Genomic DNA, 18,640 nt, shown 5'->3' with positions numbered 1-18,640 from the left:
TGGACTTTCTTGGATTATGTGTCCATGTCTCAGCCAATCCATGTGCTGTAGGGGAGGATGCTGAGCTCTGATTGGCCATCCTGGGTCAGATATGCCCATTCCCTGCTTCTGGGAATGGACATGTCCAGGCGGGGATGGACATCATGATTTACAGCCCCCTCAGGCTTTACAGGTTGGGGAAGGGGCTTCTGAAGGAAAGAGCGGGATGCTGGGATGCTGGGATGCTGGGGATGCTATTACTGAGGAGGGGTAAGGTAAGCAGCATGCAAGTTGTGAAGTCACCACAAGATGGCACTTTTGATCTTTCTGCTTCATGTGAGCGCTGGGCCTAGACTGCCTTCCCTGGGTCTTTCTTTCAGTCTCTTAACCCCCAGAGATATGTTTAGTGGAACTCCTTCTTGACGGTTTTCAGAATTGAGGTCCTGCAGTCTGTAGGAAAAGGAACAAGTCATAGTATGCCATGAGAGGGGTGTGCATGGAAAAGTGCTGCTGTGTGGACAGAACTGGTTCGACACCCAGAGGGTAGTTTGACACCAGTGGTGGTGTTTGGTCATTTTATATTAAGCCTCTTCTGCTTAGCCCTATTCCTCAATGTAAAAGTTCTGTGAGTTTGCTCAAGAATCTGTTTTATGAGAAAGAGTGTTTGAGTTAGTTAGGAATTTGGGTATTTTCTCAAGAACATTTGAGAAATCTCAACCAGAGGCTTCTTGAACCCTCTCCCTCCCAACACACAGCCCCCTTGCTGAGGAGGCCAGCTGTGGGGTGGGGGTACACTGGGAGAGCCCACCGCTGGGCTCAGGGGTGGACAGGGGTGTGGGAGAATGCAGGGCCTTTCTTCTGGATCAGTTTCCAATGACTCGGGTGAATGAATATCACAGTCTTGGGGCCAGCTTGGTCCTGGAGACACAGAACCATCTGGTCATGTGTGGATGACAATATATCCTAATGTTCCACAGGGCAAAATAAATGCTCTAAAAGGAGAACTTGAACATCAGGGCTTAGCTCAAGAAGCGTTCTCTCACACACTAGCCAACAGTGATCTCTTTCCTTGCTTTCCCTCCTCCACTAGTCATAAAACACCTACTCTGTGCCAGGCACTTGCCAGGGGCTGGGAATTCAGAGACAAAACCTACTCATGATTGTCAGAGATCCCATAGCCTTGTTGGAGAGACAGACATTTAGAAAGAGGCCATTCAATGTGGAAATGTTGAGGGTGTGGTGACATAGTGTGGCTCAGCTAGGCCTGAGTTGAAATCCTGGCTTGGCTATTTGGTACCTGGGTGACCTTAATGTAAGTGATTGATCTCTGTCAGACTCAGTTTTCTTGTTTATCAAACAGGGATGAGAGTATAGATGTCAATGCCTATTTCATAGAGTTGGTGTGAAGTTGAATGAGAACGTGTGTAAGGCACTTTGCCTTGAGCTTAACACAGGGAGATGCTCACGTCTCATTAATTTCCTTATATTGTATGCGATTTGCAGATGTCTCAAAGCTGAGAGACAGAATTAATACACTGGGTGATAGAATGTGGATTCCAAACACTCCCCAAAGGTGTGGAGTGTTAGGGAAGAAATTGGTGAGACTAAATTTAATTGGGACAAATGTGAAGCGGTGGGCTTAGGTTCAAAAGATCAATTGCCCAAACACAAGGTTGGGGGCGGCGGGGGGGGGGGGGGGGAGTGGGTGAGGCGTGAAACCCGGCTCTTGTGTGATGAGGCCTTGGGGGTCCGTTAAATACCTGCGTAAAGGATGTGATGAGGTGGCTAAGAACTGCGGCACAGACTCAGGGGGAGTTAATAAAAGCACAGTGTCCTGGACAAAGGAAATGAGCCACAGCCACCGGGAGGTGGTTTGGGGAGGGTGACCTGAGTGACAAAGGGCCTGGAAGCCATCACCTGGAATGCTGAGCAGACAGGCACATTTAACCTGGAGAGGATCAGATGTGTCACAGCATGGCCCCTGCCTTCCCAAAACATCAAGGGCTGGCACCTGAGAAAGGTATTGTGCCACCCCTGTTGCTCCAGAGATGGACCTCGGGAGGCATCTTTTCGTGTCCTGTTTTAAGGAAGAATTTTGAAGCTTTTAGCACTTGGACTTTTCCAACCACAGAGTGAGCTGCTCTCTGAGTGGTGAGGCTCCTGTTACTGGAAGCATTCAAGCAGCCTCATATGGATGCCCTATCTTAGGTGGTCCAAGGCAGGAATTTCTCACACAGGGTCCAAGGAACTATGAGAATGACTTCAGCAGAATCTAAGAATCTTCTGAAATGGTTTGCAAAATAGTTTGTGTATTTTTTTCAAGGAAAAGGAAACATAACACTCGCCAGCTTTTCAACGGGGCCTGGTGTTCAAAAGCAGTTAAAAAATTTATAACTTCAAAGAAATATAGTGTTGGCTACACAGTGGGACTAGATTCTAAGGTGTTTCCCCCCAGGTTTAAGAGTCTTTGGATTGTTAAATATGTTCTTGTGAGTAACATGAAATTATTGTTATTATTATTGGCTATCATTTACTATGTGCTTATTATGTGCTACACAAAGTTTTACATATTCTGCTTGAATTATCTTGTTTAGTATTTTTTAAAAAATTCTTTGTTATTGAGCACTATTGTTATTTCTGTTTTACAAGTGATGAAACTGAGGCATGGAAGTTTGCTCAAGTTCACAGAAGGTTCCAACTTCGTCTCTTGTTAGATATGTGCCCCAAGTTTGGCCTTTTTATGCCTAATAAATGTGATGTTAATCCAGGTAGGTCAACATAGGGAAAACTGTAGTTGGAAATTTTAAAGGCAGGATGACGATCATAATAAGCAACTCCCACATATTGACCACTTACCTTCTGTGTTGAGGCATTTCTCTCATTTAATACTCACTCACCCTACAAAGTTGGGGCTAGGAGAAATTAAGGAACTTGCCCACAGTCACTCGGCTTTTAAGGAGAGGAGCCAGGATTTGAATGTGCCCCTCTGGTTCACAGCCTGCATTCTCAGGTCTGCAGACACTTGGGGCTGGGACATTGAGCTGTGGGATGATCCCGTGAGGAGCTGTTTGAATAGACTTGGGGGAAGTGCAGAAAACCCCTTAGCATCCAGGGAAGGTCAGGTCAGACAGGGCGGCAGCAGGACAAACCCTGAAGCCTCAGGAATAGGGTGCTAGCCCAAGGGCTACACACGGAGAGGACCGCAGAGTCAGTGAGCCCCCAGAGCTACCCCAGCTCCAGTGGCTCAGTGAGGCTGAGGCTCCAGCATGGCCTGCGTGCTGGGTGCTGGGGTGCTGCCCTCTCTCCCACCCCAGTTCCTTACAGACTCAGGGAAGGGAGCAAGTCAGCAGCCTTATTGTAGGAAAACACTCCAGCCCTGACCAAAGCAGTCAGTCCTGAGGGAGTTGCACCTTTGGGTCTCCATGGATTTCCCTAAGCTTCCTGATACACGCCAGGCCTTCCCAGCCTCCCTGAATCGGAATAGGATGTCAAAGGCCCATATCCCATTACCACTCCTCTGAAGTAGCTAATCCCCCATGTATACAGCACATGCCAACCAGATCGTCAAGGATGGGATGTGCAAACTCAGTCCTCTGGGATGTGCAGCTGCTTGGCTGACTTTTGTTTTCCTGAAACCAGAATCTGATACTTTAATTGTCAGGGGAATCTCATATGGACAGACACACAGAGAGAGGGACGGGGGTTTTGATTTGGGTCATCATTCAACAGGTGGGTCTCCAAAGTACCATGTGACCCCAGTGAACAATCTGTGGGTGTCAGCTCCAGTCTTTGTCCAGCAGGGGAGGCAGGCCAGGGTGGAACGGGGAAACCAGGAGATTGCCCGGGAAGATTCTCTAGGCTCTGTGGGGTTAAAGAGTTGCTGTTGCTTCCAAAGGGCCTACACTCACTTAGGAGTAGGTTGTCCAAGGGGACAAGTTGATCAATCATTTCTTGGACCCCACACAGTCCCACACCCTATGCATTCTCCTGCTAGGCCCTGTAAGTGGGGTGATCATATGATTTATCAACCACACTAGAAGTCTTTTGGGTTTTTTTTTTTTTTTTTTTGTGAGGAAGATTGGCCCTGAGTTAACATGCATTGCCAATCCTCCTCTTTTTTGCTTGAGGAAGGTTCGCCCTGAGCTAATGTCTGTGCCAGTCTTTCTCTGTTTTGCATGTGGATTGCCACCACAGCATGGCTGTTGCCGAGTGGTATAGGTCCGTGCCCAGGAACTGAACCCAGGCCACCAAAGTGGAGTGCACTGAACTTAACCACTAGGCCGTGGGGCTGGCCCCCCACACTACAACTCTTTTGAGAGTGAAAGGGAACACTCTTTGTAATTGTAGTGGGACAGCTGTCATAGACCAGGACTGTCTCAGGCAAACGGGGACATGGTCACCCACCTAGGAGTGTCCAAACAAAGATTTTAACACTGCCCAAGACCACTTGGCCACTGTGTGACCTTGGACAAGTGACTTAGCTCTCTCAGCCTTAAGTTCTTCATCTGTAAAATAGGACTAATAGTAGAGTTTGGTGAGAAAGTACTCAGTAAACATTGGTTGTGGTTGTTGCTGTTGTTTCTGTTAAACTCTGTGGCTCCTCAGAGGACAGAGAATAAACAGGGTCGTTATCTGAGCAGCTTTAAGGGAATTGAAGGATATTCTTTCTCTCATAATTTCCTCAGTTTATAATTTTTTTTTGCTGTACCAATGCAGATACTTAACTCCAGTCTGTTTTTGCAGGGCATTATTTCAGGGGGACAAAAGTCTTTGGAATTTAGAAATGATTCCTGTGTGGGGGTTGTCTTTAAGGAAACAATGGGTGGAAAGAAAGAGGCCCTTGCGTCACCTTCCCCTTTGCTCTGGGGAATAACTTTGAATATTTAATGAGAGTCTCATCTGCATCTGATTAGATGTCCTACCGCTCATCCCCAAATATCAACTCTCCTCATTGTGACACAGGCTGATTATTTTAACTCTGGTTTTGAGTAAATTTTTTTGAACCAATGTCTTGATGGTTTCACCTTGTTTCTAACTAAAATGTTGACTTGAATTTGATGATGTCGTAGTTGTTTTGTTTATTCAACTTATCTGGAGTTGGGGAGAAAAAGTCGCTGGCTGCTTCTTCTTAAGCAGAATTTGTCTACCAAACGTGGGTCAGAGTGGCGATTTCACACCGTAGGGCTCGCTTCATTGGGTCACTGGGAGAAGCCCTAGGACACGTGGTTGTTGCCTTCTTCTGCCTCTGAGAGACAAAACGAGGCCCACGCAGAACAAATCTGCTAAGGCTGGTGGTCCTGCAGCCCCAGGTAACAGGATGATGAGCCTCTTTCCATAATCAGGAGGTCAGCCCTGGGTGAGGGCACAGCACAGTCTCCTGTGGGCTGGGATTTACAGGAGCTGTAAGGCAATATGTACTTCATGGAGCAGAAGCCCTGCTCTGAAGTGGGTTCGAATCCTTGTCTACCACCTACTAGCTTTGTTAATATGGACGGTGTATTCACCTCCCTGAGCCTCGGTTTCCTCATCTGTAAAGTGGAGCTGATACTAGAAGCCCTTGCTGTGGCTGTTACCAGGATCCAATGGGATGAGGCATGTAAGGTCCTCAGCATGGGATCTAGCTCATGGTAAGCAGTCACTGTACCAGTCACTGTTGCTGTTCTCACACGGTCTCAGGGAGCTTGGAGAGCCCTTGGCTGAGGGGCCCTTGGCTCTTTGCCACCCTCTGGTGGCGTGGAGGCAGCTGGGAGATGTTACCTTAAAAGTAAGAAAATCGCTTTGGGTTTTGTTGTTTTCTTGATGACCTCCAAGAATGTCTATTCAACTGTTCAAAAAAGCGAGGACGAAAAAATATCCTAAGGGCTCTAAAAGAGTACAACGTCTTCCCTGTGTGGGAGGATAAGCAGAAAAGCTGTGGTGGGCTTCCTTGCCCATGAGGCTGGGGAGGCCCCAGCCACGGTTCCCTGGCAGGACAGACGGGAGGTGATGACGAAGGAGAGCAAGAGAGATACAGGAAATGAGAGTGAGGTTGGAGCTGGGGCTGGTTTCCCTGGACATTCTCCTGGGGCACGGCTGGTGTTCCTGAGGCCCCTCTGAATTCCCTCAGCATTCTTCACTTGTCCGCCCTCAGCGCTCTCTGTCCTTGTTGGCCTGTCGCATTGCGTGTGGACACGAGAGCCACGGGCCGCATCAGAGCCAGGATGGAATCAGTACTTCCTATTGTTGCTTGAGAATAACTTGCAACTTGCCATGAACCCTCCCAGGACTGACAGAGGTCTTGGTCTGGGGACACTTGCTGCAAGACTAGGGGTGTTGTCCCTAGAGCCTGTGTGTGGCCCTCTAGCATGGTGCTTAGACTAACAGGCAATTTCAGGCAGCGTCTTTGTTTCCCTTATAGACCGAGTTTCTGGAGGGGCCGTCCCCAGCATCCTGCTCAGTGTGCAACACATAGCATGATCTTCGTAATGAAGCAGTGGCTGGCGGATGAGTGATTGCGCTCTGCGCTTGACATAAGGACAGCACCTCAAGCCTCTGTTCCCCATGGTGCTCAGCACAGGGCTTTGCACGTAGTAGTAGCTGAGTGAATGAGTGCAGAAAGTGTGTTCTTAGGGAGCTCCTTCAGATGAAGATTAATTCATGTGTTTGAGTACCTTATAAGTACTAGGATAGGGTCTGGGAGGTCTTTATAAAGAAACATAAGACATAGTCCCTGGCTTCTAAGAACACATCTTGTTAGATGTTCAAGTTGAAATACAACTGTTAAATTGCAGTACAAGTCACATAATGACTCAGGGCCAAAATGGGCCCAACAGACAGGTGTTTGAGTTGGTACCCGTGGTATAGGACTGGCTCCATGGGCTTGTGACATGTGAGTTGCACAGAACCCTGTGCTGGGAAGGGCTCTGTGCTGGGGTTTAATGCTCTCTTGTTGCCATCTTGAAATTCTTAACAATTTCGAATGGGGGGCCTTGCATCTTTATTTTGCACCAGGCCTTGGAATTATGTTGCTGGTCCTGACCCCAGGTCTGAGGAGACCAGGAAAAGTTCTGTGGCAGAGAGGGCATCTGAGGAGGGTTTGGCTAAGCAGAAACGATAGCTGCAGAGCTGGGCTGGAGCTCTCCAGGATGTGGCTGTCCTGCTGTCAAGGTTGGTGCCACACTGCGGACCTGCCCAGGATGTGCTTGTCAACAGTGGGGGGTCAGGGGTATGGCGTTTGGATCCTGAAGCATGCTTATCTGTGAGGAGGGAGTGGTTCTGGAGGTGGGGTCTGCATGGGCCTGGTCAGCCCCGTGTGCAGAGGCATGTGCACACCCCCCAGGGAGGCCCGGGAGAGCCACTTGGATAGGCAGCCTGGCCTTGCTCTGCTGCACCAGTTACTGTCCTTTCTGGAATGTGGTGGGTGGACACCTCATAGGGCTGCTGGGAAGCCCAGAGGAGAAAAAGGACAGGAAGCAGTTCTGTAGGTGGGAAAAAGGGCATTCTTCCCGGGGGCTGAGCACAGTTCCTGGCGCTAGAGGGCCCTCATTTGGTGTTTGGTGATGTGTTGGGGCTGAGAGTCCACTCTTAGCGGTCCAGCTAATACCTGTCTGTTGGATGATGGAGTCCAAGTCATCCACAGAAGCATACCCTGGCCTTTGTTCTCCAGGGACACACAGTCTCTTTAGGGGACGAGACATTTACACACAAAGTCTCCACTCCTCCTGCTCTCTGACAGATTGGGGCTTGAAGTCCAGCTCTCCCTCCACTGACTGTCGGTGCCTCCTGAACACGCTGCTTAACTTGTCTGGGCACCTACAACACAGCCGTGTAGGCGGGTGGAGATGCAGCATGCGGGGCAGGCGCCTAGGTCAGTGCTGGCGCACTGTGAGGAGACGTTCTTACTGTTATTAAGAATCTAGTCTGTGGTTTGGAAGGTCAGAGAACGGAGGGGACACATGGGCCAGCAGGGCTGGAGGAGGAAGTGCTGGTACCAGAGCCACAGGTTGGCTAGAGGAGAGCCCCAAGCAAGGGTGAAGAGGGGTTTGTGGCGTGTTTAGAGTGAGTGGAAGGGGTGAAAGTGAAGCCAGCAGATGGAGCTGTCTCTGGGTTGGCGGGACTGGGAGTGGGGAGTGTGGGGGTCTGGGGACAGAAGTGGTGACAGTGACGCTCTTTCAGCTGACTTCCTTACAGTGGCCTCTCCCTCCTGAGGCCCACTGGTGCCAATCTAGGACCAGGCAGGGTTCAGGGCTCCCGGGAGAGGGGCCTAGCCTCTGCTGTCCCCCACCCCACTGTGCGTCCTCCTACTGGGCTCTCCTCCTGCTCTGATCTGTCTGTTGGTGTTTGGGCTTCCCTGTCCGGGCTCTCTCCTTTCTCCAGAATGAAGGGAAAGGCGAGACCAACTCCAGCCGTTCACAGTCGCCCTGGCCCAGTGTGGTCTCAGCCCACCCCTCCTGCTCCCCTCAGCAGAAAGGCTGTCAGACTCAGTGACTGCAGCTGTGTGATGAGTGGCCTCAGGCAACTTTCTTAACCTCTCTGGTCCTCAGTTTCCTCAGGAGTACATTTGATGTCACTCAGCACTGCCAGGAGGTGAGGCTGTGATGGAAATGGTCTGCAGCAGCACCCTGGGGCGGGGTGTCCCCTCAAGCATTGGCAGAGCCAGCTGTGACATCAGGAAACATGTTGCCTTGGGTAGTCCTGCAGAGTGCAAGGGACCCAGGTGGGCACAGAGGGCCTGTGTCAGGGCCTGGCTGACGTGGATATGGTGAGACATGGTGCTATGGGCAGTTTGTGCAAAGTGGCCTCTCTTGTGAATATGGAAGGGGCTCATGTTTACCAAGTGCTCACCATGCCCTGGTGTCCTGAGGGCATTATGTGGATTGCCTCCTTCAGTCCTCAGAAGCACCACGAGGTGTCATTCATCAGTTCCGTCTTGCAGAAGCAGACATGGAGCCTCAGCAACTCCCTGGTAGTGGCTCCCAGACAGCCTGGCTCCAGAGCCTCACAGCCTCTTGGTGGGCACTTCTCGCTCCTCCCTGCGTCCCCCTGGAATCATGGGGCCCTGGGCGAAGGGCATCTTGACTGGTCCCCCATCTACTATCTTCTCTAAATGGGGACCCAAGTGGGCATCGACCTGGCTCTTCTGATGAACCTGCCCCAGGTGTGGGAGTCGGGAAGAAGCATTAGCCTGCAGACCTGGCTTCTGTCTTGGGGACTGTAACGACGTTCCATAGAAGTGACAGCGTTGACAGGTATTTGGGAAATGCCAGTTTTCCTTCCTAATACATTTGTCCCTGTTTATCCAGGACGTGGTCAACATTTGAGTGTCATCCTGGCTTAACTAAATAGAAAAAAAAGTCAGTAGCCAGAATTTTCATACATTTCAAATATATTTTATTCCTTTTCTTTTCATCTTAGAAAGAATATGAAACCTGCATGCATCGCTAATGGTTTCCGACATTTACATAGCATATGACACAGCAGTGCCGAGCGGCGTGTACTGAAGGGGCAGCGTGTGGAGGGGGCGTCATGAGAGTATATTTACAAAGAAGGGGGCGGTGGTCATCTCTGCTTTCAGAGGACGGCTGCCCTGTTCATCCTGGAGAGGGATGTGGGAATCACAGATAGATCGCTTGAGGACTGCATGTTCCATTGAGATGAGGGGAAGAAATGCGCTTTGAAGGCTCTCCCTCGTCAAGAGAATGTGTGTCTGTAGCTGTATGTTGTGCATGGATTCATACATTTTTAAGTTTTCTCCTAAGGTTTTCGCTAACAGTGTCGGGAGCTTCACTTGCTTCCAGAGCGTTGAATACTGAAGCTGTGAACCTTTCACAAACCCTCAGGTTGGAGAGAAGACCCAACCCCTTCCTTAAGGACCCTGTGCTTCGCTATCCCTGGACCTTGGAGATGTTTCCTAGAGCGGGTAAAAATTAACCAGGGGTGGAGCACTTTTCTCTGGCAGCCAAACTCGAGTTCCTCAGAGAACAGATGCAGAGCGATCTGCTCCTCCTTGCCCAGCGACAGGGGCGGCTGCCGAGTTTCCCCGAGCCTGTGGTGACCCTGAGCCCAGGAGAGCCCGTGGCAGCTGTGCCGAGGCGCCAGGACCGTGGAGCGGAAGCTTCCCGCGCTAGGAACGGAGCAGCGCTGCTATGAAATGTCTCAACCAAGCTCCCTGTTCCTCCCAGGCGGTTATAAAGCTCAGATGTACAATGATGTCTGGACAAATACAAAAAACATTTTTTTTTTAATAAAGGAAAGGCATGAGTTTTCCCCCTTTTCGGTAAAAAGCAGCCTGTGATGAAGCCTGGAGCGCAAGAGAGACGGGTCTCACATCTGGAAGCCTTTTGCACACAGCTATAAAATGTAAAAACTGACCCTTGGTAAAAAGTGCTTTGTAACAATATATAATTTGTGTCTTATGCCTGCGAGAAAGAAAGGGTTTGTTTTTTTTTTTTATCTGCGAAGTCCTTTGCTCATCTCCCAACTGGTGCGAAGTCTTCCCATCAGGGACTTTTCACCCTATTCTTCGTAGACTCTGGGAAGAGAAAAGACTTGAGTAAGTGGTTCGGGACATGACTCAGGCAATGCACGGGCCGGTGGCTAAGCTGCTTCATTCTTGTCTTCAGGAGTGCCCCCTCCCAGGACTGCAGGGGCCCACAGACGTGGGGGGGATATCTCAGAGGATGACGCCACATGGACCACAAAAGCCCTCCCAAATCTGGATATGTGCTTTCTAAACAGCTTCTATCTCTGCAATCTCATTTTATCCTCAAAGCCTTATGAAAAAAAACCCCTCTTTGTATGTGAGGAAACTGAGGCACAAGAGACTTAAGATTTGCCCAAGGAACACTGAATGTCAGTGGTGGGAACGAGGTCTGTCAGCAGCACGGGGGTGGGAGGAGTGGGAGAGGAGAGGCATCCCCTCCCTCAACTTAGGCTTGAATCTTTCTTTGTATTTTGCCCAAAGAATGAATGTCCTCCAGAAAAACACCAGTTCTAGAAGCTGCTACCTGAAGACTGAAGGGTGGTTAGTGGGGCTGGGACTGTCACCGAGGCCGTGCCTCGAGCTCACTTCTTCGTTGTTGGCAGGCCTGTGTGCATTCACAAGCTCACCGTTCCCTTCACCTCCCAAATCATCTCGATTTAGGGACTTCAGTCCCTTCTCTCTTGCCCCATGGCTGCCCTAGGGCCACACTTCACACTCACACTCCCCATTGGTCCCTCTGCCTCATTCCTGATTTCTGAGTAAGACATCTAATTATGCATTGAAATCAAATGACTGATGCTGCTGCTTCTGGTGGCAGCCAGACACTCTGGGCTCTGCGATGCTCAGAGTCTCTGGACTGGCCCCCACGGGCCTGGGCCAGCCCATTGCCTTCTCCTTCTTCTACCCTTGGTCAGCTTTCTCTCCCTCTCTCTGCAAAGAGGACTTCAAGATAGCTCCTTTATCTCCATTCTGCATTCACAGAAACATTTTCTACCTTTTACGGGGGTAGGAGAGGTGAGGAGGGCAAGGGATTGCCCCTTTCTCTTGCGGAACACCTCAGCATTCCAAGAAAGAGGGATGAACTCATTTTGTAATGAAGTGATGGGAGGCCTGGTAGCAGAGGTGCCCTCTTTATTGGAGTTTGCAGAAATAAAAAGCAGGCTGCAGGGCCCATGCCCGCCTCCTCTTTATTGAAGCAGCGGCCAATGTTATGGGAGGCGGGGGAGGAGGGCAGAGTACACCAAAGGCCTGAGTCTCTCCCAGCAGTCGATGAGGGTGTTTTCAACCTCGCCATGAACTGCTTCGGGGTTAGCCTCGTCCCACTTTTGATGACGCAGGGCCTGGAGGGTGACGGACAGTGGATGGGACAGCTCCGGCTTTTACCATGTGAGCTGCCTGCCCTGACCAGAGAGAGGGCTTCATTCCCATCAGGTTTATAGAAAATAATCTCTCTCTCTCATCACTTTCTATTTCAAGCAAGTGCAGACAAGGCAGTTCTGGAGGCAGCACAAACGGCTCAGGTACGGGGGTTGGGCCGGCCCAAGTGTCAGCTGAGGGAGAGCTGGTCACGTCGGACCCCGGGAGATCAGAGCTGGGAAGCCATCTTCGGCCAATGGGGAAACAAAGCCCAGAGAGGGCAAGGGTCTGGTTCAGGGTCTGGTTATCTGCCCACTGCTGCTCCCTGTGGTTAAGAGTGGCTCCGACTTTTAAGGGTTGAACCCACGGTCCCTCCCTGCACCTGCATGAGAAGGAGTTTATCAGGTGTCTGGGCAGCAGGGGGCATGGGCACCCTGAGGGGAGAGTATGTTGTTCACCTTGTGGTCGTAGCCACAGTTTTATATTAATAAATCCAGTTACTTAAGTGGTCATCTTTTGCCCCACAAGAATCACAGAGAGAGCCATGCCAGGTGCTTGCCCAGCCATTTGACAGAGGGAAACTGAGGGTCAAAGAACTTGTTACTTAAATAAGAAGAGGAATTAAGACTATAACATAGAAGTTAGAATGAGACAGACTTTAGTTCATAAAAGAGTAAATTGTTGATGCTTACAACTGTCCAACAGAGCAATAGCCTGCTTTGTTAAGTGGTGAGTTCCTCATCCCTAGGGGTATGTAAGCAGTGTCTGGGGATTTGCTTACTGTGGCTACTGTGGGGGATGTTCACCCACTGGATAGGGCTAGATGGCCTAGAAGGGGTCTAGGATCTGGATCTGGTGGGAAGGTGGGAAGGAAGGTGAAAAGAGGCAGGGCATACCTGCGCTTCTCGTTCCAGGCGTTGTACCACTTGATGAAGCGCTTGGTGCTCTGCAGCTTGGGGTGCAGGCAGTGCTCCTGACCCCGGTACCGGGACACACTCTTGGTGGTGATGCTAAAATGGAACGGGATAGGGAGGAGGATTGAGGACCCCGAATGAGAGTCCCTCAGTGTGGCCCGTGGGTGGCCCTGGGTGTTTCCCAGTCAGGGCACTGAAAGACTGTGGCCTCTTCCCTCTTTTCAAGGGAGCCTACCCATGTGCTCACTCCCCGGCTGGCTCTTCGGAAGGTTCCCTTAAATCTCTGGTTCCATGTTAGGGTCTAACCCCGTATGGAGTGATCGGCTCTCACTTCTCCCCCCGGGGCCCTTGGAGTCTTGGATAGTTCCCCACCCCCATCCCCACCCCCACGCAGGGTGTTGTCTACAGGGCTCATGCCTCCCTTGGAGAACAAAGGTCAGAGGATGTTTCCAGCTCCTCTGAACCTGGCCTTGAGAGGCAGAGAGAGACACAACCAGCAAGGCGCGCATGCCAAGACCTCTTTCCTTGGATCTGAGGAGCTCCACGGCAGGCTTGGACATGCTCGGCACATGCTATGGTTTTGTCTGACCCTTTAAGCCGCAGTTCCCGCAGATCCTCTGCACATGGTCCTGGGGCTGGGTATTTGTGATCCTGAAGCTGAATCTTGTTGGCCTCGAAGCCCATTTTGATTCCTGAGCATGAAGGGGAGGAAAATAAGACCTCCCTTCTAGCTTCTCCCAGCCAGTGTTCCAACACTCAGTGGAGGCCTTGCCATGGGGTAGAGAAGCAGTGGCTTCGTACAGAGTGTAGGGCCTGGGTTTGAATCCCAGGTCTGTCTGTGGGATCTTGGGTAACCTCTCTGAATCAGTTTGCCTATCTGTAAAATGGGTATAATAATAGGATCTGCCTTTTAAAGTTACTGAGATGATTAGAGGATGTAATCTATGCAAAGTGCCTAGCGCCTAGTAGATGCACAGTGAAGAGTTACTGTTATTCATAGCTGTCATGGAAGATGAGATGGCCAAGGAGGAAGAGAAGCCATAGTGCAAGCTCCAGCCAGGACGGAGAGGCAAGACTGCTGCCCGGAACTGCTAGGCCGCTCTCCGCCAGGGGTGGGCCAGGGTGGCAAGACTGAGGAGGAAGCTTCTGGGTAGGGGAGGAAGGATGATGTTCAAGAATGAAGGACCACCTAGTGGACAAGGAAGGTGAAGGCAAGAGGTGTGGATGTCACTTCCTGAGAGGTCGCAGCAAGAACACGGTATGGAGGAGGACTAGGCTGCTGGGGAATGGGGGAGGGCAAAGAGGGGAGGTTGGAAGTTGGAGAGGGAAGAGCAGGGAGGGAGAGAGAGGGGTCAGCTAGCTCCTGCAGGCTCCTAAAGGTAAAGTGTCAGGGTGCATGGGCCAAGTTCCAGAAGGGAACAGGGTCTCCATGAACTCTGAGTCTCCCAATTGACGGGGAGAGAAAATCGAATCTTGCCACCAGAGTTGGGGCAGAATGTTTCAGGGCAACCTGTTCTCATCCCTTCCCTGTGCTCTGAATTTCCAGGGCCCCCAGCATGGCCTAAGCTTCCCGGGGCAGGCACCGGTCTTCTGCTAATGCCAAGTGCTGGGCCCTGATGTTGCTGGCCCTGTCTGTGAGACCTGGTGCTCCCTGTGTCCTGTCCCTCCCTCTAGGTCTTGAGCAGGTGGCAGGCTCCAGAGGGCTGTGTAGTTGTTCCCCTCCCCCAGAGCACCTAGTCACTGTGCAGGAAGTTAGCCCGTGCATTGCTCTTTCTGCCTACAGAAATGCTGCTTTTGCACTTGGAATGAAAGGACATGCAAAGGCTGATAAAAATCCCCTTCCCAGTTAAGTCAGTGTGCAGGCTGAGGTCGGGGCGGCAGGAGAAGGACGCTCAGCCCTCCCACCACAGTGCTCAAACGCTCCGGCCAAACACTGGGACTGTGGAAACTGGTTGTGAGGTGAAGACATGAGGATTTCTGTCCCCAGCAGTTACTCAGAAATTCTGGGTCCCGCATCCCTCTCCTCAGCAGTTCTGGGTGCTGAAGGTTTTGGCAAGAGCTCGGCAGACATACGACACAAATTGCCCTTTTTAGAATCTGGACTCTCCCAGGCCCTCTAGTTGCAAGGACACCCACCTGCAAAGCAGACTGCCTCCCCCAGCCTCATCAGAGATTTTGGGGTGATTCTGAGCGAGCTAGAAAACTTGCTTTTGTTTAGCCTTTGTGGCTGAAAACCTGCTTTGGAAAAAAGTGCTGGCCCCTCCTCTGCTCTAGAGAGTCTCAGGAACTGGAGAGGGGAGAGGACCCATAGCCCTTCAGGGACGGGATGGGGGCTCTGGGTGTGGGGTGGAGGTTTTCGAGAGGGTGTGCAGATCTCATGAGGCCCCTGCAAGTTCTCACAAGGCAGCATAAAGCCTTCTCGCATAATTGCCCGGCTGTCAGTTTCCTCTCTATTCTGAAAAGTTTAGCCAAGAAAAAGAGCAAGCCTGTTTACTGAGGATTCTGTCCTTCGGAGATGTCCCTGCACTGCATACGCTACTTCTCTCCTGCAGGGTCTCAGCAACCAGCCTGTGTGTGCAGCGTTTTTCAGCACTTAGAGGAGTGCAGACTTGACTTGCAAGTCCTGGTCATTTTTGGCCCCCAAGCTGGGAGCCAGGAGGGGCTTGTAGCTCCTCTCCCAGCTCGTGTGACCCCTGGCCCCCATCAAAAAAGATTTTCTGGCAGTTTTTCTGGACTTGGTCTGCAAGGCAAAGGGGCAGGGATGGGAGGTTAATTTAGGTACCCAGGAAGGGAGGCAGTGGGGTTCAGCTCAGGCCGGCTGGCTTTGCGAATTCCCTTAACTTCAGCCGACTGTGCAGCCCCCAGGTGGCAGTGGGGGTTGGGGGCTGCCCCCACGGACTACGTGGAGGCTTTTGGGCCAGCAGGTCCAGCAGGCTGAAGGCGCTTGCCCAGACTGTGAATAAAGTGTGTCCTGTTTTGGGAGGAGGGGAAGAGGGGCAATGGTCTGTGGCAGAAATTTGGTAGCTGCTTTGCCAAGGGCTCCCTTCCTGGCCAAGAGCCTATTGATGGGGAAACAGTGGTGCTGGCCTCAAGTGGTTAATTGGGAGACAGAGGACCAAGGAAACTCAGTGTTCTCTCACTCTGCCCCAGTTTTAAAAATATTCCCTGCATCCCCACCAAGCCGGGCTCCAGCCGCGTGGCAGTTAACCCCAGCAGAGCACTTTCCACAGCGCTGCTCAGGCTCAGGGCCCCGCAGGCGTCCAGCTGGTGACGGAAGAGCCAGGTTCATTCTCAAAATGAAATCACTAGAAGCCAAAAACTGGCTGCCCATAGTGCCCTGAATGGAAAAAGGATCTGAACAGCGGAGTTGAGGACTTGAGACGATGTTTGCTCCATCCTCTCTCCCGTAACAGGAAGGCAGCCTGCCTCCCAGTTTGGGCGAGAGTTCAGGAGTTCTGGGTGTGTTGTGAGTGATTTCAATCTGGGTGTTCTAAATCGGCTCATGGGAGCCACTTAACCCTGATTGCCCTAGAAAGGTGGGCAGTGCAAACACCAAGGCTACCCATTTGAAACCCAGCGAGGGGGAACTCCTCCGAGAGGCTGTTTCCGGAGCGCGGGACAGTCACCCTCTCTCTTTCCAAACTCTCTTCCAGACTGTCGCGCCAGCGTCCTAAGGACTCTGTGGGCAATTACAAAAGGCTTCGCCAGGGCCTTGCCTAAGGCAGCGAGAAATGTTCATTAGCCCGACCCAGCCCCCTGCTGTGCCCCAGCACCGGGTTAAAAGCAGCGCGCACACGCTCGCAGCGAGGAGCAAGAACTCACATAACCATCTTCTCCTCGCAGTGCGGGTACTTTGGCTTCATTTCCAGCTTCTTCACGTCGCTGTAGCGGATCTTGGGCCCCTTCCGGGAACACTTGCATTTGGACCCTGCAAGAGAGCCCGCGGGGGGCCGCTCAGTTGCGCGCGGGGTCTCCTGCCCCTCGACCGCCCTCGGTGCCCACCCAGAACCCCCGAGGGCCCAGGAAGCCTAGCAGTTGGCGCTTGGGTTCTCCAGGACGGGACAGGACGGCGACAAGGGACCTCCCGGGGCACTCACCGTCCACGCGCGCGGCGCACAGCGCCAGGAGCAGCAGGAGCAGCGCGGCCGTCAGGAGCCTCATGCTGGCCGGAGGGGCCCGGCGCGAGAGCAGGGACTCGGGGAGGGCGCCCCGCCCGTCCGTGCAGCGGCCGGAGACGCCGCCGGGTCGCCTCTCTCTGCCCGTAGCGCGCCTCCCGGCTCGACTGGCTCCCGCTGCCCGCGTCGGTGGGTGTCTCGGGGCTGTCGCTGTGCGCTGCGCTCTGCGTTCGGCTCCGCGCTCTCTGCACAGCCTCCCTCCGCCTGCCCAGGCCTCTTTTAAATCCGCTCCTGCCCTCGCGGCAGCGAGCTCATTAATATGCAGAACCACTTGGTGACTCACTAAGATTTCTCAACGCGGTGGGAGGAGGAGACCGTCCCCGCCCGCCCGCCGCCTGCCCCGGGACCGATTGCAGCAGCGCACACTCGGAGTCACGCGCGCACACGCACACTCACACATCCGCTACCATCTCGCTCCCTCACACGGTCTCCTTCACGCACTTGCACACCCAGACTCCAGCACGCGCACACATCCAATGCCCCCTGCTCCACCGGACAATACGGAGGCAGCATTGCTTTTCTCATTCGCGTGATTCCCTCTGGCCAGACAGGCCTGCTGTTCTGAGGCGCTGGGAGACCCAGGCCCGTGGCCCAGATCCTCTGAGAAGACCTGAAAGAGTTTTGGGGCAGGTGCCAGGTGTCAGTGCCAGCAGGCCTGACTCCTAGAGTGTGAGCAGACCCTGTTGGGCCAGCAGCCCTGGTGGCCAGAGCACAAGGCCAGGTCCGGAGGGAGGTTACCATAGGTTGTACAGCAGCAAAGCCATGGCCTGTGGTCACTGGAGCTGGCTCAAAGAGTGGGTGTAGGGGGAGGTTTGGTCACTCTGAGAGGAAGTCTTCCTAAAGTGAGTATGTGGCTTGGCGGCTGTTGGAGCTGTCTAGGGGGTGGGGAGAACCAGGTCGGGGTTCCTCACTGCCACACCATTCTCCAGAGCTGGGCAGGGGCCCAGTAGGGAGATGTGACAGCGATAAGCATCTGGATGAAGGCCATGTTCCAGACGTTGTGCCAGGCTCGTGGTGTAGTGGTATGGGCCCAGGCATGGTGACAGAGGTTCCTGCCCCACTACTCACCAGTGCAAGTGACTTCATGCTTCGTTTCAGCATCTGTAAAGTGGAGTAGTCGCAGTGCCTGTCATAGGGTGGCTGTGAGAACTACGTAAGATCCTGCACATCAAGTGTTTAACAGAGGGCTTGGCCCAAACTCAGTACCCAGGAAATATTACTTATTGGCATCAGGATGATATATATCTATATTTTATATATGTTGATTCTTACACATCTCCTTCCAAGTTGGTATTTTAACTTCTTTATTCAACAGGCATGGAAACAGGCTCAGAGAAGAAATAACTTGCCCAAGATCACATAACCTGGAAGCAGGTGACTAGGCCAGGAGGGGCCCTGGGATGTGTGGCTGCAGGACTGGGGCTTCTGTCCCTGGGCCACTTGGCCTCGCTCTGGCCTGTCTGCCCTTCACTTCTTGGTAAAGTGCTTCCTTGGTAGACCTGGTGACAGGGGATGGCTCGGAGGGTCTCTGGGCTTGGCTCCCAGGCCAGAGCTGGAGCCAGGGCAGAAGCTGCCAGGCTTTTCCAGCTCACAGCTCTGTGCCATCAGCCAGCAGCTCCCTGGGGGCACAAATGCCCAGAGGGGATCCTGGGGGATGGGATGGGCAGGCTGCTGAGGGGCAGAGTGGGAAGAATGCGTGCTGTCTCTTCCCAGCTGGAGAGCCTTGGCTGCCGGGAGGGGAAGCAGAGCCGTGG

At 52.4% G+C, this 18,640-nt stretch overlaps 1 protein-coding gene across 1 annotated transcript; it reads right to left on the bottom strand.

Annotated features, from left to right (window-relative positions):
- Positions 1 to 9,325: 9,325 nt before the first annotated feature.
- CXCL14 (C-X-C motif chemokine ligand 14) lies at positions 9,326 to 17,474 on the bottom strand. The gene is made up of 4 exons (XM_070570942.1): positions 16,809 to 17,474; positions 16,534 to 16,639; positions 12,694 to 12,807; positions 9,326 to 10,489 (listed from the first exon to the last, which is right to left on the bottom strand). The coding sequence occupies exons 1-4, from the start codon at positions 16,870 to 16,872 to the stop codon at positions 10,474 to 10,476; spliced, it is 300 nt and encodes a 99-aa protein (XP_070427043.1). The 5' UTR covers positions 16,873 to 17,474; the 3' UTR covers positions 9,326 to 10,473.
- Positions 17,475 to 18,640: the final 1,166 nt, after the last annotated feature.

The sequence above is a fragment of the Equus przewalskii genome, chromosome 13 (assembly GCF_037783145.1).
Source record: "Equus przewalskii isolate Varuska chromosome 13, EquPr2, whole genome shotgun sequence".
Classification (NCBI taxonomy): domain Eukaryota; kingdom Metazoa; phylum Chordata; class Mammalia; order Perissodactyla; family Equidae; genus Equus; species Equus przewalskii.
This window is presented reverse-complemented; position numbering and strand designations above follow the sequence as displayed.